Source organism: Schistocerca serialis, chromosome 2, assembly GCF_023864345.2.
Source record: "Schistocerca serialis cubense isolate TAMUIC-IGC-003099 chromosome 2, iqSchSeri2.2, whole genome shotgun sequence".
Lineage (NCBI taxonomy): Eukaryota > Metazoa > Arthropoda > Insecta > Orthoptera > Acrididae > Schistocerca > Schistocerca serialis.
This window is the reverse complement of record NC_064639.1, coordinates 1,086,798,399-1,086,820,080: the sequence shown is the minus strand read 5'-3', so window position 1 is coordinate 1,086,820,080 and position 21,682 is coordinate 1,086,798,399. Positions and strand designations below refer to the sequence as shown.

The following is a 21,682-nucleotide window of genomic DNA, read 5'->3' as shown; positions in this document are numbered from 1 at the left end:
AGGATGCGCTAGATGACGATCAGTTTGGCTTCATGAAAGGAAAAGGCACGAAAGAGGCAATTCTGACGTTGCGGTTAATAATGGAAGCAAGACTAAAGAAAAATCAAGACATGTTCATAGCATTTGTCGATCTCGAAAAAGCGTTTGACAATGTAAAATGGTGCAAGATGTTCGAAATTCTGAAAGAAGTAGGGGTAAGCTATAGGGAGAGACGGGTCATATACAACATGTACAACTGCCAAGAGGGAATAATAAGAGTGGACGACCAGGAGCGAAGTACTCATATGAAAACGGGTGTAAGACAAGGATGTAGCCTTCCGCACCTACTGTTCAACCTGTACATCGAGGAAGCAATGATGGAAATAAACGAACGATTGAGGAGTGGAATTAAAATTCAAGGTGAGAGGATGTCAATGATACGATTCGCTGATGACATTGCTATCTTGAGTGAAAGAGAACAAGAATTGGATGAACTGCTGAACAGAATGAACAGTCTAATGAGCACACAGTATGGATTGAGAGTAAATCGAAGAAAGACGAAACTAATGAGAAGTAGCAGAAATGAGAACAGCGAGAAACTTAACATCAGGATTGATGCTCACGAAGAAGATGAAGTTAAGGAATTCTGCTACCTAGGTAGTAAAATAACCAATGACGGACGGAGCAAGGAGGACATCAGAAACAGACTAGCGATGGAAAAAAAAGGCATTTCTGGCCAAGAAAAGTGTACTAATATCAAATATCGGCCTTAATTTGAGAAAGAAATTTCTGAGAATGTACGTCTGGAGTACAGCATTGTACGGTAGTGAAACATGGACTGTGGTAAAACCGGAACAGAAGAGAATCGAAGCACTTGAGATGTGGTGCTACAGACGAATGTGGAAAATTAGTTGGAATGATAAGGTAAGGAATGAGGAGGTTCTGCGCAGAATCGGAGAGGGAAGGAACATGTGGAAAACACTGATAAGAAGGAGGGACAGGATGATAGAACATCTGTTAAGACACAAGGGAATGAGTTCCATGGTACTAGAGGGAGTTGTTGAGGGCAAAAACTGTAGAGGAAGACAGAGATTGGAATACATCCAGCAAATAATTGAGGACGTAAGTTGCAAGTGCTACTCTGAGATGAAGAGGTTGGCACAGGAGAGGAATTCGTGGCGGAGCGCATCAAACCAGTCAGAAGTCTGATGACAAAAAATAACAACAAGAGCAAATTTCGTGGCCAGACAGAGATTCGAACTCGGGACCTTTGCCTTACGTGTGCAAGTGCTCTACCAACTGAGCTACCCAAGCACGACTCAGGACTCGTCGTCTCAGCTTTACTTTCCTTTACTTTCGCCAGTACCTCTTCTCCTACTATCCAAATTCACAGAAGTTCTCCTGCGCAACTTGCGAAACTAGCACTTCTGGAGCAAAGTACGTTGCGGAGACATGGCTTAGCCACATCCTGCAGGATGTTTCAAGAGCGAATTTCTCAATCTGCGCCGGAGTATGGCCTAACTAACAACTTCCTGGCAGATTAGAACGCCGAGAACTTCATTCCAAAACGTCCCCCAGGGTAAGGCTAAGCCATGTCTCGGGAATATACTTTCTTCCAGGGGTTCTAGTCCCACAACTTACGCAGGAGAACTTATGTGGAGTTTAGAAGGTAGGAGACGAGGTACTGGCAGAAGTATAGCATTGAGGACGGGTGGGTGTCGAGCATGAATATCTCAGATGGTAGAGCATTTGCTTGCGAAAGGCAAAGGTCTCGAGTTCGACTGTTGGTCCGGCACTCAGTTGTAAGATGTGAGGAAGCTTCATATCATTGGACACTGCGCTGCAGAGCGAGACAGTCATTCGGGCTATATTTTAATTATTTGTGCCACATGATATTTATCGTATGTTTAAGGTATGTTGTGGTTAATAAATACTGTAAAATACAGTGCACGTAATCACCACAGTCCTACATTTCCCCACAACTCCATAACAAAAGTAAATATGATAAAGGGCCAGAGAGACTACACGAGCCTCCACACAGACAGATGGGAGAACGGAACTCATGGCTGGTGAAAGAAATCGCCGGCGTCACGTTTCCTCTAGACGCTGTCACCAGACAATTCACTCAATATGGAGCGAGAGAAATTGTTTAAATGATAATTTGGTGTACAAGGCATTCTGACGAAGAGCTTGTATGTATTGTATTGTATGTTAACCGGGGACCCAGAAACGACGGAGAGGCTCCGTCCCCGCCGCAGCCGCAGTGGTCCGCAACCCCACGACGACTACCGCAGTCCGCTTCACCCCTCCGCCGCCCCACACCGAACCGAGGGTTATTGTGCGGTTCGGCCCCCGGTGGACCCCCCCAGGGAACGTCTCACACCAGACGAGTGTAACTCCTATGTTTGCGTGGTAGAGTAATGGTGGTGTACGCGTACGTGGAGAACTTTTTTGCGCAGCAATCGCCGACATAGTGTAACTGAGGCGGAATAAGGGGAACCAGACCGCATTCGCGGAGGCAGATGGAAAACCGCCTAAAAACCATCCACACACTGGCCTGTTCACCGGACCTCGACACAAATCCGCCGGGCGGATTCGTGCCGGGGACCAGGCGCTCCTTCCCGCCCGGAAGACGAAGAGCTTAGTAGACGCCTTAAGAATTGCGTCACCAGCCAACACAATAATAGAAGGTGCCTCTACTAAAGTGGGAAGTTCTGGCAGAATTTTTCTGTGAATTAAGTCAGCTAGGAGCGACAGTATCAGATGACACAGAGCATCTTCGATTCTGATAAGCAGTAGCACTGAGGACTGCATATTGAAGTCGTGCAATATTTTTTTATCTTGCACTGAATGTCAACAGCACCTCAAACATCAAATAAAGACGTCGACATGCGAATCTGGACAAATTAATGACCACAAAGTAAGTATATTTACGAGAGTTGTTGATCTGAGACACTTCTTCTTCTTTTAGTGTTCAAACCTGAGGTTGGTTTGCAGCAGAGCGCCATCCCTTTCTTCTGTCTGCCTTCCTCTTCATTTCCACGCACGCATTACATTCAACATCATTCATGATCTGTTGGATCTATGATATGCTTTGTCGCCACCGCCGATTCCATCCCTTAATAGCTCCTTCTGTTACTGTTCCAATTATGTTGCTGTGCCCCGGAAGTTTTTCTCTTCTTGTTTGGATGTGCCTGCACAGAGATCTGGTTTCCTGTACTCTTCTAAGCACCTCTTCACTTGTTACTTTGACTCTCCAGCTGATATTCGTCGTTCTTCTATGGCATAACGTCTCCTGGGTCTCTTGCCGTCTTCTCTCATCTCTTCCCATTGTCCAAGTTTCACATCCGTATATGGCCTCAACCGAAAGCTTTCATGATATGTTTCCTTATTTTCAGACATGTTCTTGGTGGTGATTAAGTTCCTCCTCAGATTAAACGCAGTTTTGACCTGTACTGTTCTGCTTACATTTTCTTTCCAGCTTCTGCCATCCTTTGTGATTTTACTTCCCAGCTAGGTAAATTTCTCTATCACTTCCAGTTCCTATCTTCCAATTCTCATTCTCAGAGGTTCATATTCTGCTTCTGAACTACAGACTATGACTTAAGTCCTTTTCTTACTTATTCTCATTCCATGCTGACTGCATAGAATCCTTTCCGTTGTAAAGACTTCCTCTAGATCTTCTTTTGTCTCAGTGACTATTGCAGTATCATCTGTATAACGTAGCATGTCTACCTTCTGCCCATTAATTTTGATCCCCACCTGAGTAGTTTCTCGCGCTTGGTCTATAGCTTCCTGAATGTAGGGGTTAAATATAAGAGAAGAGAGAGCACATCCTTGTCTCATCCCTTTTCTAACATTTGTTTCTTTTTCCTGGTGACAGTTCCTAATCAGTGCCAGCTCATTCTTTGTACTTCATTCCAATTTTCCTCAGCACTCTGGACATCTCTTGCCAGATAGAATTATCAAATGTCTTCTCCAGGTCTACAATGGCAATATAAGTTGGTTTATTTTTCTGTAAATGCTTTTCGATAAGGAGTCTCAATGACAGAATCGCTTCTCTTGTACCTAATCCCCTTCTCAAACCAAACTGATCTTCGCTCAGCATATCTTCCACCTTCTCTTCAATTCTCTTCAGAATTATTTTTATGAGAATTTTATATGCATGTTATATTAGGCTTAAAGTTCGGTACTGCTCACATTTTATAGCTGCTGCCTTCTTTGATATAGGAACAATGAAGGATTTCTAGAAGTCTGTCGGCATCTCTCTCTACTAGGTGATCTAAATATGGCTCAATATTGAAATATTGAAACATAGGTAGATTTCACCGTGACGAGTTAAGGGCTTAGCACTTTTTATGACGGTGGTGGGGCGGGGGGGGGGGGGGCGAGGGGAGGAGGAGTGGTTCTGCAGCTCAGTGCAGGCCACCAGAGGTTGGGATGGGGCTATAATCCTTTCCTCGCTTAGAGTTTAATACCGTACATTCCAATGTTGACTTACTTAGAGTTTCAACAAGTCTTGTTTAAAACTAGTACTTACGTTTCACTCGTTGCAAAACTGAGTTTAGAAGCTTTAACACTGCAGGAAAACGAGTGTCAACTTTGAAGCCATTATACGCCTGCGAGGAATAATGTAGCAATGAAACAATAAAATATCGGATAATGAATGACTTAATTTTCTTTTGGCTGCTAGGTGACAAGCACAGTTAGGTCTTTATCATCTCCATTTAATCAGATAAGTAGCAAAAAATAAAATAATTTACAAAAGTACAGTTTTTAAAAGCTCTATTACCTTTTCCAATTATATCTTTTATCCTTCCATGAGTTTTATCTTCAGTCCAGTCATTAATTGTTTTCCTGGACTGTTCTAAATCACCAAAGTTTAGCTGCTCGACTCTAGCAAGAAACCTATCAGCCGTTTGTCGGAATTCCTTCTTGATTTCGAAACCATGCATAAGATACATTTTGTTGGCGATGTCAAGTAATACATTTTCAGATTCCTGGCAGAAAAGTTTGCACTTTAGTACTATAAAAACAAATTACTCAGTATTAATAGGTAAAACTTATTTAGGTCTCCTATTTACTGAACTTGGATGCAAGATATCGGAACCTGTGATTACTTTCATCTGTGAATAAATTATTAATAGCTACTGATGTCGGTAATAATGTTGACTGTTGTCATAAGTTCTGCACAATAAAAGATAAATTTTTCATTGCGTATTTTTCTTTCTGAACAGACTGTTGGTGACACGGCCCGTTGCTGCTAACTCCTGTTCCTGTAGTCTAAATAAAATGCCAGTTGAGATGGTTGTGGGACAGGGAGATTTCCAAATGGAACTTTCATACTCTACGCGACGGAGCAAAACGGACTCTTTTTGAGATCTAGCGCTTTAATGAGTCGCGGTTCTTTTATACCGGAAGAACGGAAAAATGTAGTAATTATTAAATGACTATCAGCATGACTTTCAGACAAGCAAAAATGAGACAGTCCTGACGCTGCACTTGATAATCGAAGTACGACTTAAAGAAAATACGGAAACGAGAATAGGCTTTATCAACACAGGAAAAGCCTCGGACGGTATAAAATGGCAAGAGATGTCCGAAATTCAGAAAAATTAGAAGAAGCTTATAGGGAAAGACAGGTCATATATAATGCGTATAAGAACCAAGATAGAACAATAAGAGTGAAAGATCAAGAACGGAGTGACTGATTTAAGTAGCATGTAAGATGGAAGTACAGTTTTTCTCCCATACTCTTTAAATTGTACATCGAAGAAGCAATGACGGATATAAAAGATGGAATCAGAAGTGAGATTAAAATTTAGGATAAAAGAACATCAGCGATAAGATTTGCTCATGACATTATTATCCTCAGTGAAATAGATCAAAAATGACATGACGTACTGAACTGAATGAGTAGTCCACTGAGCACAAGATAGAGATATGGATTAAACCGAAGAAAGACGAAAGTACTGGGGAGTAGTTGCAGAAATGAGGTTAGTGATAAACATGGCAATACAATTAGGGACCATCAAGTAGGCGAATTGAAGGAATACCTGGAAGCACAATGACACATGGCGAACGAAGCAAGGAGGACATAAAATGTATACCAGTACAAGCCAAGAGGGCATTCCTTGGCAAAACAAGACTACTCGTATCAAACAAGGCCCAAATTAGAGGAATAGATATCTGAGATCTTATGTTTTGACTAGCACGGTATGATAGTAAAACATGGACTGTGTAAAACAGGAAAAAAAGAATCGAAGTGTTTGAGATATGGTGTTATACAGTGAAGAGCCAAAGAAACTGGTACATCTGCCTAATATCGTGTAGGGCCCCCGCGACCACGCAGAAGAATCGCAACACGACGCGGCATGGACTCGACTAATGTCTGAAGTAGTGCTGGAGGGAACTCACACCATAAATCCTGAAGGGCTGTCCATAAATCCGTAAGAGTACGAGGGGATGGAGATCTCTTCTGAACAGCACGCTGCAAGACATTCCAGATACGCTCAATAATGTTGATGTCTGGGGAGTTTGGTGAGCAGCGGAAGTGTTTGAACTCAGAAGTGAGTTCCTGGATTCACACTGTAACAATTCTGGACTTATCGGCTGTCCATTGTCCTGCTGGAATTACCCAAGTCCGTCGGAACACACAACGGACATGAATGGATGAAGGTGATCAGACAGGATGCTTAGGTACGTGTCACCTGTCAGAGTCGCATCTAGACGTATCAGGGGTCCCATATCACTCCAACTACACACGCCCCACATCATTACAGAGCCTCAAACAGCCTGAACAGTCCCCTTTGACATGCAGGGTCCACGCATTCATGAGGTTGTATCCATACCCGTACACGTCCAACCGCTCGATTCAATTTGAAACGAGACTCGTCCGCCCAGGCAACATGTTTCCAGTCCTCAACAGTCCAATGTGTTCACGTGTCCAGGCGAGGCATAAGGCTTTGTGTCGTGCAGTCATCAAGGGTAGGCCTACACGAGTGGGCCTTCGGCTCCGAAAGCCCATATCGATGATGTTTCGTTGAATAGTTGGCATGCTGACACTTGTTGATGGTGCAGCTTTGAAATCAGCAGCAATTTGTGGAATGGTTGCACTTCTGTCACGTTGAACGATTCTCTTCAGTCATTGTTGGTCCCGTTCCTGCAGCATCTTTTTCCGGCAGCGCTGATGTCGGAGATTTGATGTTTTAACGGATTCCTGATATTCACGGTACGCTTGTGATATGGTCGTGAGGGAAAATCGCCACTTCATCGCTACCTCGGAGATGATGTGTCCCGACACTACGTCCAAACTCACTTACATCTTGATAACCTGCCATTGTAGCAGCAGTAACCGATGTAACAATTGCGCCAGACACTTGTCTTATGTAGGCGTTCACGACCACAGTGCAGTATTCTGCCTGTTTACATATCTCTGTATTTGAATACGCATGGCTATACCAGTTTCTTTGGCGCTTCAGTGCAGAAGGATGACGAAAATTAGGTTGCGTGATAAGGAATGAGGTGGTGCTTAGTAGAATCGGCTATCAAAGAACCATATGGAGAACACAAAGTAAAAGAAGAGATAGGGCGATAAGTCATTTATTAAGACATCATGGAATAACGCCTATTGTACTAGAGGCAGCTGTAGAGGGCAAATCTGCAGATGAAGAAAAAGACTCGAGTATACCCAACAAATACCTGTAAACGTAGGTTGCAAGTGATACTCTGAGATGAAGAGGTAGGAATTTGTGGTGGTGTCCTGTCTTGGCCATAGCAACAAAGCGAGACACGGCATTCACAAACGAGCAAGAGAAAGCGTGAGTAAACACTGTCAAAATGCGAAACATAATCCACGAATAACAATCTACACGAAATAGTTCTCCGTACTTAAGTTCACAAAATTTGTTCCCAATGTCCACAGGCCAGCCTGGCTTCATAAAACCACGTTTGGCACACAGAAGCAAACTATTCACAGATCAGGACAAGTCAAATACTGCAGTTTAAGTCCAAAGATTTTAAAGATTGGACTACGCACAAAAATTCAGTGCAGACGACTTCCTATTATCTCTCATATTTCCAGATGACATGTATTAATCTAGATCTGTGTCTGGTTTCAGTTCGCAGTCAAGGGCAGACACGATGAAAAATGAAGGTAAGGAGCATATATAATTTAAATGCATATATAATTTAAATACTAGTAACAACATAATCCGATGTAACATACTTCCTAACCTAAACATAATGTGTGTGAATGTACGTCAGGAGAATAAAAGAAAAAAAGCCACTGAGGATGCTACAACAGTGGCGAAAAATGTTTGGGTGTTAAAACAATAATTTTGTATACTTGCAAAAAGGCGGACCCGTCCATAATTCGTTATTATTTTCTGCAAGCACGGAAAATGAGCTCAAAACTCGGATATGCAATCAAAGAAAGAGCGAAAATCTAAGAGCCAGAAAAACAAGAGAGGAAAATACTGAGAAATATCTAAAGGTCAGTACAGAAAGATGGGATCCGCATAAAAAGACGGACGAAAGAACTTTACGAACAGACAGAGACGATTTGAAACATCATGAACAGAGCGACAAAGTTGTACGGACACAGAACGAAACAGACTGACCAACAATATTTTAACGTAGTGGTAGCTAGTATCATGAAAGCCAACTGGATAAAGGAAACCATGGAACGTCTCAAGAGACTGAACATTTCTACGAAAGACATGACAGACTGGAAAAGATACAGAGAAAACATCAGAAAACATAAATTTGAGCAAATGTACAAACAGTTGTTGGGAAGAAAGAAGACAGACACAGAAAATAGGCAAGAAAACTTATTGGATGCTAGCGCTCTCCTAAAGGAGAATTGCCCACAATAATAATAATAATAATAATAGTAAATAGTGGAACCATATCATGATAACCAATAAAACAATTCCTTCTAATCGATCTATGATATAATTCAGCAAGGTAACTAAGTCTTTTCCGATGATACCTCACTGTTCTCTACATCAACAATTTGCAAGTTAACTGTAATGAGAAGATGACCAAATACAGGGATGAGACGGGTGACCTAAATGCTACATGGAAACAAAAGTCTGTACACGCCGCCCCAGTGATAATAACGTACACCAAAGCTATCCGAAAACGAACTGAAGAGCAGAAAGTAAGTGAAGCTGTCATCAACCCAAAAATTGTTTGAACGCCACAGTGTTTTAGTAGGCATGGTCCTGTTGGAGGTGGTATGCCATTGCCATCCATCGGCCTTTTAACTAACTGTTAAAGAAGGGACCTCCAATTTAACATGTATTCCAAACCATGGCGTAATGCCGCACTTTTCATATCAACAGACGTTGTCAGAGATGAAAAAAGTGATAACCGACACATAAAAATGCTATATTTAATCGAGGATCGAACTCGAGACGTGCGGATTCCTACTGTGGTTACCACCAAGCCAAAGAGCATACTGGATCTAAAACTGTAACCTTGTTTGATGGCACCTGCAGAAGGCATTTGTGAAGAACTCCTGCAGAAAACATAGTTAGCTTAGGAACAATGTTGTCTAAACTACTGTCATACGAATACCGTGAATAAAAATGAGTCACCCAATACGTTATCATAGAAATAATAATAATAATAATAATAATCACAGCCTTTCAGACAGCAATATTTGTTACTGTACTAAATATTAATTATTATTATTTTCGCAGATTTAATCTGAAATGAAGCTAAACTGGCGCTTTGTACTCACATTTAGCCGGTGCATAAGGGCATTAATTCCATTGTCTGTGATCATCTTGTCGCTGGGCAGGTGCAAACCTCTCTGTAACTCCTTTGCTGTGTTGCCCTTTGCTCCGAAATATACCAAAGCGAGAACTACTTGAATGCTTAGGGGCGAGAAAAACAGATTCCCTGGTTCATTCCCCAGCACCTGAAATCATACGCACATGATTCTCATGGCATTATGCAGTTACATATTGGAGTTTGCATTGCTGTAATGCTAATTGTCTAAACCTATTGTCTTTCTGGAAGCCTTCAGCATTATAGTCTGTTCATTGAAAGACCTATCCTGATGTAAACATTACACAGCTTATTCTTCCGTGTTGCTATTGTTGTTGTTGTTGTGGTCTTCAGTCCTGAGACTGGTTTGATGCAGCTCTCCATGCTACTCTGTCCTGTGCAAGCTTCTTCATCTCCCAGTACTTACTGCAACCTACATCCTTCTGAATCTGCTTAGTGTATTCGTCTCTTGGTCTCCCTCTACGATTTTTACCCTCCACGCTGCCCTCCAATGCTAAATTTGTGATCCCTTGATACCTCAAAACATGTCCTACCAACCGATCCCTTCTTTTTGTCAAGTCGTGCCACAAACTCCTCTTCTCCCCATTTCTATTCAACACCTCCTCATTAGTTATGTGATCTACCCATCTAATCTTCAGCATTCTTTTGTAGCACCACATTTCGAAAGCTTCTATTCTCTTCTTGTCCAAACTATTTATCGTCCATGTTTCACTTCCATACATGGCTACACTCCATACAAATACTTTCAGAAACGACTTCCTGACACTTAAATCTATACTCGATGTTAACAAATTTCTTTTCTTCAGAAACGCTTTCCTTGCCATTGCCAGTCTACATTTTATATCCTCTCTATTTCGACCATCATCAGTTATTTTACTCCCTAAATAGCAAAACTCCTTTACTACTTTAAGTATCTCATTTCCTAATCTAATTCCCTCAGCATCACCCGATTTAATTTGACTACATTCCATTACCCTCGTTTGGCTTTTGTTGATGTTCATCTTATATCCTCCTTTCAAGACACTATCCATTCCGTTCAACTGCTCTTCCAAGTCCTTTGCTGTCTCTGACAGAATTACAATGTCATCGGCGAACCTCAAAGTTTTTATTTCCTCTTCATGAATTTTAATACCTACTCCGTATTATTCTTTTGTTTCCTTTACTGCTTGCTCAATATACAGATTGAATAACATCGGGCCGGCCGCGGTGGTCTAGCGGTTCTAGGCGCTCAGTCTGGAACCGCGCGACTGCTACGGTCGCAGGTTCGAATCCTGCCTCGGGCATGGATGTGTGTGATGTCCTTAGATTAGTTAGGTTTAAGTAGTTCTAAGTTCTAGGGGACTTATGACCACAGATGTTGAATCCCATAGTGCTCAGAGCCATTTGAACCATTTGAATAACATCGGGGAGAGGCTACAACCCTGTCTCACTCCCTTCCCGACCACTGCTTCCCTTTCATGCCCCTCGACCCTTATAACTGCCATCTGGTTTCTGTATAAATTGTAAATAGCCTTACGCTCCCTGTATTTTACCCCTGCCACCTTCAGAATTTGAAAGAGAGTATTCCAGTCAACACTGCCAAAAGCTTTATCTAAGTCTACAAATGCTAAAAACGTAGATTTGCCTTTTCTTAATCTTTCATCTAAGATAAGTCGTAAGATAAGTATTGCCTCACGTGTTCCAACATTTCGACGGAATCCAAACTGATCTTCCCCGAAGTCCGTTTCTACCAGTTTTTCCATACGTCTGTAAAGAATTCGCCTTAGTATTTTGCAGCTGTGACTTATTAAACTGACAGTTCGGTAATTTTCACATCTGTCAACACCTGCTTTCTTTGGGATTGAAATTAATATATTCTTCTTGAAGTCTGAGGGTATTTCGCCTGTCTCTCACCAGATGGTAGAGTTTTGTCAGGACTGGCTCTCCCAAGGTTGTCAGTAGTTCTAATGGAATGTTGTCTACTCCCGGCGCCTTGTTTCTACTCAGGTGTTTCAGTGCTCTGTCAAACTCTTCACGCAGTATCTTATCTCCCATTTCGTCTTCATCTACATCCTCTTCCATTTCCATAATATTGTCCTCAAGTACAGCACCCTTGTATAAACCCTCTATATACTCCTTCCATCTTTCCGCCTTCCCTTCTTTGCTTAGAACTGGGTTTCCATCTGAGCTCTTGATATTTATACAAGTGGTTCTCTTCTCTCCAAAGGTCTCTTTAATTTTCCTGTAGGCAGTATCTATCTTACCCCTAGTGAGATAAGCCTCTACATCCTTACATTTGTCCTCTAGCCATCCCTGCTTAGCCTTATTGGACCTCCTGTCGATCTCATTTTTGAGACGTTTGTATTCCTTTTTCCCTGCTTCATTTACTGCATTTTTATATTTTCTCCTTTCATCAATTAAATTCAATATTTCTTCCGTTACCCAAGGATTTCTATAAGCCCTCGTCTTTTTACCTACTTGATCGTCTGCTGCCTTCACTACTTCATCCCTCAGAGCTACCCATTCTTCTTCTACTGCATTTATTTCCCCCATTCTTGTCAATCGTTCCCTAATGCTCTCCCTGAAGCTCTCTACAACCTCTGGTTCTTTCAGTTTCTCCAGGTCCCATTTCCTTAAATTAGCACCTTTTTGTAGTTTCTTCAGTTTTAATCTACAGTTCAAAACCAATAGATTGTGGTCAGAGTCCACATCTGCCCCTCGAAATGTCTTACAATTTAAAACCTGATTCCTAAATTTCTGTCTTACCATTATATAATCTATCTGATACCTTTTAGTATCTCCAGGATTCTTCCATGTATACAACCTTCTTTTATGATTCTTGAACCAAGTATTAGCTATGATTACATCTACATCTACATCTGCATTTATACTCCGCAAGCCACCCAACGGTGTGCGGCGGAGGGCACTTTATGTGCCACTGTCATTACCTCCCTTTCCTGTTCCAGTCGCGTATGGTGCGCGGGAAGAACCACTGTCTGAAAGCCTCCGTGCGCGCTCTAATATCTCTAATTTTACATTCGGCATCTCCTCGGGAGGTATAAGTAGGGGGAAGCAATATATTTGATACCTCATCCAGAAACGCACCCTCTCGAAACCTGGCGAGCAAGCTACACCGCGATGCAGAGCGCCTCTCTTGCAGAGTCTGCCACTTGAGTTTGCTAAACATCTCCGTAACGCTATCACGCTTACCAAATAACCCTGTGACGAAACGCGCCGCTCTTGGATCTTCTCCATCTCCTCCGTCAACCCGATCTGGTACGGATCCCACACTGATGGGCAATACTCAAGTATAGGTCGAACGAGTGTTTTGTAAGCCACCTCCTTTGTTGATGGACTACATTTTCTAGGCACTCTCCCAATGAATCTCAACCTGGTACCCGCCTTACCAATAATTAATTTTATATGATCATTCCACTTCAAATCGTTCCCTACGCATACTCCCAGATATTTTACAGAAGTAACTGCTACCAGTGTTTGCTCCGCTATTATATAATCATACAATAAAGGATCCTTCTTTCTATGTATTCGCAATACATTACATTTGTCTATGTTAAGGGACAGTTGCCACTCCCTGCACCAAGTGCCTATCCGCTGCAGATCTTCCTGCATTTCGCTACAATTTTCTAATGCTGCAACTTCTCTGTATATTACAGCATCATACGCGAAAAGCCGCATGGAATTTCCGACACTATCTACGAGGTCATTTATATATATTGTGAAAAGCAATGGTCCCATAACACTCCCCTGTGGCACGCCAGAGGTTACCTTAACGTCTGTAGACGTCTCTCCATTGATAACAACATGCTGTGTTCTGTTTGCTAAAAACTCTTCAATCCAGCCACACAGCTGGTCTGATATTCCGTAGGCTCTTACCTTGTTTATCAGGCGACAGTGCGGAACTGCATCGAACGCCTTCCGGGAGTCAAGAAAAATAGCATCTACCTGGGAGCCTGTATTTAATATTTTCTGGGTCTCATGAACAAATAAAGCGAGTTGGGTCTCACACGATCGCTGTTTCCGGAATCCATGTTGATTCCTACATAGTAGATTCTGGGTTTCCAAAAACGACATGATACTCGAGCAGAAAACATGTTCTAAAATTCTACAACAGATCGACGTCAGAGGTATAGGTCTATAGTTTTGCGCATCTGCTCGACGACCCTTCTTGAAGACTGGGACTACCTGTGCTCTTTTCCAATCATTCGGAACCTTCCGTTCGTCTAGAGAATTGCGGTACACGGCTGTTAGAAGGGGGGCAAGTTCTTTCGCGTACTCTGTGTAGAATCGAATTAGTATCCCGTCAGCTCCAGTGGACTTTCCTCTGTCGAGTGATTACAGTTGCTTTTCTATTCCTTGGACACTTATTTCGATGTCAGCCATTTTTTCGTTTGTGCGAGGATTTAGAGAAGGAACTGCAGTGCGGTCTTCCTCTGTGAAACAGCTTTGGAAAAAGATGTTTAGTATTTCAGCTTTACGCGTGTCATCCTCTGTTTCAATGCCATCATCATCCCGTAGTGTCTGGATATGCTGTTTCGAGCCACTTACTGATTTAACGTAAGACCAGAACTTCCTAGGATTTTCTGTCAAGTCGGTACATAGAATTTTACTTTCGAATTCACTGAACGCTTCACGCATAGCCCTCCTTACGCTAACTTTGACATCGTTTAGCTGTTTGTCTGAGAGGTTTTGGCTGCGTTTAAACTTGGAGTGAAGCTCTCTTTGCTTTCGCAGTAGTTTTCTAACTTTGTTGTTGTACCACGGTGGGTTTTTCCCGTCCCTCACAGTTTTACTCGGCACGTACCTGTCTAAAACGCATTTTACGATTGCCTTGAACTTTTTCCATAAACACTCAACATTGACAGTGTCGGAACAGAAATTTTCGTTTTGATCTGTTAGGTAGTCTGAAATCTGCCTTCTATTACTCTTGCTAAACAGATAAACCTTCCTCCCTTTTTTTATATTCCTATTAACTTCCATATTCAAGGATGCTGCAACGGCCTTATGATCACTGACTCCCTGTTCTGCACATACCGAGTCGAAAAGTTCGGGTCTGTTTGTTATCAGTAGGTCCAAGATGTTATCTCCACGAGTCGGTTCTCTGTTTAATTGCTCGAGGTAATTTTCGGATAATGCACTCAGTATAATGTCACTCGATGCTCTGTCCCTACCACCCGTCCTAAACATCTGAGTGTCCCAGTCTATATCTGGTAAATTGAAATCTCCACCTAAGACTATAACATGCTGAGAAAATTTATGTGAAATGTATTCCAAATTTTCTCTCAGTTGTTCTGCCACTAATGCTGCTGAGTCGGGAGGTCGGTAAAAGGAGCCAATTATTAACCTAGCTCGGTTGTTGAGTGTAACCTCCACCCATAATAATTCACAGGAACTATCCACTTCTACTTCACTACAGGATAAACTACTACTAACAGCGACGAACACTCCACCACCGGTTGCATGCAATCTATCCTTTCTAAACACCGTCTGTACCTTTGTAAAAATTTCGGCAGAATTTATCTCTGGCTTCAGCCAGCTTTCTGTACCTATAACGATTTCAGCTTCGGTGCTTTCTATCAGCGCTTGAAGTTCCGGTACTTTACCAACGTAGCTTCGACAGTTGACAATTATAATACCGATTGCTGCTTAATCCCCGCATGTCCTGACTTTGCCCCGCACCCGTTGAGGCTGTTGCCCTTTCTGTACTTGCCCAAGGCCATCTAACCTAAAAAACCGCCCAGCCCACGCCACACAACCCCTGCTACCCGTGTAGCCGCTTGTTGCGTGTAGTGGACTCCTGACCTATCCAGCGGAACCCGAAACCCCACCATCCTATGGCGCAAGTCGAGGAATCTGCAGCCCACATGGTCGCAGAACCGTCTCAGCCTCTGATTCAGACCCTCCACTCGGCTCTGTACCAAAGGTCTGCAGTCAGTCCTGTCGACGATGCTGCAGATGGTGAGCTCTGCTTTCATCCCGCTAGCGAGACTGGCAATCTTCACCAAGTCAGATAGCCGCCGGAAGCCAGAGAGGATTTCCTCCGATCCATAGCGACACACATCATTGGTGCCGACATGAGCGACCACCTGCAGATGGGTGCACCCTGTACCCTTCATGGCATCCGGAAGGACCCTTTCCACATCTGGAATGACTCCCCCCGGTATGCACATGGAGTGCACATTTGTTTTCTTCCCCTCTCTTGCTGCCATTTCCCTAAGGGGCCCCATTACGCGCCTGACGTTGGAGCTCCCAACTACCAGTAAGCCCACCCTCTGCGACCGCCCGGATCTTGCAGACTGAGGGGCAACCTCTGGAACAGGACAAGCAGCCATGTCAGGCCGAAGATCAGTGTCAGCCTGAGACAGAGCCTGAAACCGGTTCGTCAGACAAACTGGAGAAGCCTTCCGTTCAGCCCTCCGGAATGTCTTACTCCCCCTGCCACACCTTGAGACGACCTCCCACTCTACCACAGGTGAGGGATCAGCCTCAATGCGGGCAGTATCCCAGGCAACCACAGTCGTAGTCCGATCGGGGGATGCGTGGGACGAGCTGGCCGTCCCCGACAAACCCCCATCCGGACCCCCACAGTGATGCCCATTGGCAACAGCCTCAAGCTGTGTGACCAAAGCCAACACTGCCTGAAGCTGGGAGCGAAGGGATGCCATTTCAGCCTGCATCGGAACACAGCAGTTGCAGTCCCTATCCATGCTAAAAACTGTTGTGCAAAGAACGTCTGAACTAATCAACAGAGAGCGCAAGCAAATCGACACAAAATTTAAACGGTTATTAAAATACAAGATTGCCTAGTAAATGCAGTAATGCTGCTACTTGCGCACTGCTGACGCACTGCTCGGCAGCGGGAGGAGACTACGCGATTTTACACTATTCAGGTACTAAAACGCGATGCTACAACTCTCAAATACTATAATAAGCCCGAAATTTATGAATTAAACAATGCAAGTACCACAAACACCCAAAGAAATTAAGAATTAAACTATGTAACAAATGAGTGAGCTAAGAGTATACGACTTGCTGCTGCAGCTGCTTATCCAACGGCGGCAGGTAGTACCCTGACTGTGACCAACCGACACTGGCCGTTCAAAAGAAAAACAGAAGACAAACGACTACGCGAATTTACACTATTCAGGTACTAAAACACGATGCTACAACTCTCAAATACTATAATACGCCCGAAGTTTATGAATTAAACAATGCAAGTACCAAAAACATGCAAAGAAATTAAGAATTAAACTATGTAACAAGTGAGTGAGCTAGGAGTATACGACTTGCTGCTGCAGCTGCTTATCCAACGGCGGCAGGGAGCACACATTAAATTATGCTCTGAGCAAAATTCTACCAGACGGCTTCCTCTTTCATTTCTTCCCCCCAATCCATATTCACCTACTATGCTTCCTTCTCTCCCTTTTCCTACTGACGAATTCCAGTCACCCATGACTATTAAATTTTCGTCTCCCTTCACTACCTGAATAATTTCTTTTATCTCATCATACATTTCGTCAATTTCTTCATAATCTGCAGAGCTAGTTGGCATATAAACTTGTACTACTGTAGTAGGTGTGGGCTTCGTGTCTATCTTGGCCACAATAATGCGTTCACTATGCTGTTTGTAGTAGCTTACCCGCACTCCTATCTTTTTATTCATTATTAAACCTACTCCTGCATTACCCCTATTTGGCATTGTATTTAAAACCCTGTATTCGCCTGACCAAAAGTCTTGTTCCTCCTGCCACCGAACATCACTAATTCCCACTATATCTAACTTTAACCTATCCATTTCCCTTTTTAAATTTTCTAACCTACCTGCCCGATTAAGGGATCTGACATTCCACACTCCGATCCGTAGAACGCCAGTTTTCATTCTCCTGATAACGACGTCCTCTTGAGTAGTCCCCGCCCGGAGGTCCGAATGGGGGACTATTTTGCCTCCGGAATATTTTACCCAAGAGGACGCCATCATCATTTAATCATACAGTAAATCTGCATGCCCTCGGGAAAAATTACGGCTGTAGTTTCCCCTTGCTTTCAGCCGTTCGCAGTACCAGCACAGCAAGGCCGTTTTGGTTAATGTTACAAGGCCAGATCAGTCAATTATCCAGACTGTTGCCCCTGCAACTACTGAAAAGGCTGCTGCCCCTCTTCAGGAACCACACGTTTGTCTGGCCTCTCAACAGATACCCCTCCGTTGTGGTTGCACCTACGGTACGGCTATCTGTATCGCTGAGGCACGCAAGCCTCCCCACCAACGGCAAGGTCCATGGTTCATGGGGGGAGGGGGCGGGGGGTTGTTGCTGTTACGTCATTGGATTTTATTTCCCGTTGAGTTTCAGCTGTGTATTCTCGGGCACGATAATAACCTTACGTTTTATGCGACAGCGTAACTCGCCCACACTACTCCGTGGAGATAGTCCAATGCACAACGCTTTACCGGCACCTTTTAACAGGGGTGTCAGTCCATCAAGAACACGACGCAGTGTCAGCCATTTTCACCATACACATCGTATACACGAACAAGTGAGAAGCGCCACAGTGACTGCCCGCATGTTAGTCGAGAAGCAATTTGGGGAAGGGGAGGGAAGGTGGGGGGAGACTTACCGACATCATCTTCATTCTCACAACAGGAGAGGTTCTTTGCACCCTCATGCCGTCGTATCTTTCTTCAGAATGACGTAAACAACTGAACGCTCCTGTATAGGAAAATCACCACTTACAAACTGAGAAATCGTGAATACTGCACTGTCACACACAAAGGTTGATTTTCTTTCTCTCAAGTGTACAACACAGGATGTCATTTCGCTAAACATTAAAAAAAAAAAAGATAACGTGGAATGGCATCGAACCCACAAGCTTTCGTACACAAGTCCGTTAGTGTGTTTACTACGATACTACAACTGTGTAGATTTGGTGATATTTTTGTAGTTATATGATACCAATGCATGTCCTGACAAAACTCTACCATCTGGTGAGCAAGATGTATGAGACAGACGAAATACCTTCAGACTTCTAGAAGAATATAATAATTCCATTCCCAAAGAAAGCAGGTGTTGACAGGTGTGAAAATTACCGAACTATCAGTTTAATAAGCCACGGCTGCAAAATACTAACACGAATTCTTTACAGACGAATGGAAAAACTAGTAGAAGCCGATCTCGAGGAAGATCAGTTTGGATTCCGTAGAAATATTGGAACACGTGAGGCAATACTGACCCTACGACTTATCTTAGAAGCTAGATTAAGGAAAGGCAAACCTACGTTCCTAGCATTTGTAGACTCAGAGAAAGCCATTGACAATGTTGACTGGAATACTCTCTTTCAAATTCTGAAGGTGGCAGGGGTAAAATACAGGGAGCGAAAAGCTATTTACAATTTGTACAGAAACCAGATGGCAGTTACAAGAGTCGAGGGACATCAAAGAGAAGCAGTGGTTGGGAAGGGAGTGAGACAGTGTTGTAGCCTCTCCCCGATGTTGTTCAACCTGTATATTGAACAAGCAGTAAAGGAAACAAAAGAAAAATTCGAAGTAGGTATTAAAATCCATGGAGAAGAAATAATAACTTTAAGGTTCGCCGATGACATTGTAATTCTGTCAGAGACAGCAAATGACTTGGAAGAGCAGTTGAACGGAATGGATAGTGTCTTGAAAGGAGGATATAAGATGAACATCAACAAAAGCCAAACGAGGATAATGGAATGTAGTCGAATTCAATCGGGTGATGCTGAGGGAATTAGATTAGGAAATGAGACACTTAAAGTAGTAAAGGAGTTCTGTTATTTGGGGAGCAAAATAACTGATGATTGTCGAAGTAGAGAGGATATATAATGTAGACTGGCAATGGCAAGGAAAGCGTTTCTGAAGAAGAGAAATTTGTTAACATCGAGTATAGGTTTAAGTGTCAGGAAGTCGTTTCTGAAAGTATTTGTATGGAGTGTAGCCATGTATGGAAGTGAAACATGGACGATAAATAGTTTGGGCAAGAAGAGAATAGAATCTTTCGAAATGTGGTGCTACAGAAGAATGCTGAAGATTAGATGGGTAGATCACATAATTAATGAGGAAGTATTGAATAGGATTGGGGAGAAGAGAAGTTTGTGGCACAACTTGACTAGAAGAAGGGATCGGTTGGTTGTGTATATTCTGAGGCATCAAGGGATCACCAGTTTAGTATTGGAGGGCAGCGTGGAGGGTAAAAATCGTAGAGGGAGACCAAGAGATGAATACGCAAACCAGGTTCAGAAGGATGTAGGTTGCAGTAGGGACTGGGAGATGAAGAAGCTTGCACAGGATAGAGTAGCATGGAGAGTTGCATCAAACCAGTCTCAGGACTGCAGACCACAACAACTACATTTCCCAAATTAATTAAAAAGCTAAAAACTTAAGCGTTTCGACGTTTCATGTTTAAAGGAGAAATTGAGAGAATACTTACAAACCCAGCTGTCAGGTTCCGATCAGAACTAGCAGTAACATCGTGCACGAAACTGTTCAGAGAAAGCGACTGTACACTGAGATTTGGAATAGGAAATACATAGAATAAGAAAAAAAATGGTTCAAATGGCTCTGAGCACTATGGGACTTAACATCTGAGGTCATCAGTACCCTAGAAGTTAGAACTACTTAAACCTAACTAACCTAGGGACATCATACATATCCATGCCCAAGGCAGGATTCGAACCTGCGACCGTATCAGTCGCGCGGTTCCGGACTGAAGCGCCTAGAATCGCTCGGCCGCCGTCATAGAGTAAGCAATTTGCATAGTGATGACCGAAACCACTGCTATTTGTGAATGCTTCAGAGCGTCTTAAAGTTTAATTAGCGGTAACATAACATAACTCCAGCTTCACCCACAAACAGCATTACATAATATTGGTCTACTTCCAGTGGCATAATAACACCCGTGTGCTACGACCGCTGACCAATCGCCGCATTGCGTTTGCTTACATCAGAATCTTTCTTACGATGACCAGACTACAGAAAAAAAAGCTGGAATAACGAACGATGGCGGTCGAGTTTACGCTTGTTTTGTGCACCTACGTCACGCTCTCTTCGACAGCCAATTAACTTTCATTACTGTTCTGAGCGCTGTGCTGTGAATGCTGTAGCCAATGCGATTATTAAAAGTGATCTTAGCGCGTTATTTAGGGACTTTTTATTGCTCCATGAGTAAGCGACAGACGTGATTTGCAGGATACACGCTTTCTCCATGTACAAACCACGTGCTTGCGCGTGTGGCAACTGTAACTTGGAACCGGCAACAATGCAATTGCCTCGAACTGCGCGAACCGCCATCGTTCGTGAATCGGACTTATAATGACTACAGTTCCTGTAGTTCCTGTTTATGAAAATGTGTTATATCTGTCAATTTTCACTCCATGATACTCCATCTGCTTTGCGGAACTGCTAGTGCAAAACAAAAAGGGACGGTGCAGCCAGTGACGCTTTGCATGAGGTAGCAACTATATTTTTCAAGTGAGAATGCGGTATTAACATTGTTGCAGAGTAATGACCCATGTGCGCCAGAGAGTCTTGCACTCAGACTACACGAATTTCAGAAAATGACGTTGCGTCTGTATCCGACGAGTAGTCCGTTTAAAATTTATACTCACCTTGTACAGATCCACAGAGAAGGCGGTGTTTGAATGGGATATGGCATCGAGAGCAGCTACGGCGCGAGCGTCACCCATGGCGTCTACAGTTAATAGCCACCTTAAGACAAGCCAAGAAAAAGTTGCATGTAAATAGGAGGGATTCCCTAAAAATACTCATCTTAATAATGTTTTGTATATCCAGGCTAACAATAACGCTTAAGTACCTGAAAATGAAACGACCTGAAACTGGTGGAGATATTTAGTTACTAACAGAATAAAACTACTAACATCACTTGGAATTTTAATT

General features: G+C 43.0%; 1 protein-coding gene across 1 annotated transcript in view; it reads right to left on the bottom strand.

Annotated features, from left to right (window-relative positions):
• Nucleotides 1-21,471, bottom strand: part of LOC126456635 (leukocyte elastase inhibitor-like) — a 43,799-nt gene extending 22,328 nt beyond the window's left edge. Inside the window, exons 1-2 of the mRNA XM_050092379.1 lie at nucleotides 21,394-21,471; nucleotides 9,728-9,907 (exon numbers count right to left, since the gene is read on the bottom strand). Of these exons, the coding sequence (XP_049948336.1) occupies nucleotides 9,728-9,907; nucleotides 21,394-21,471 (258 nt within the window). The remainder of the gene's footprint in view (nucleotides 1-9,727; nucleotides 9,908-21,393) is intronic.
• Nucleotides 21,472-21,682: the final 211 nt, after the last annotated feature.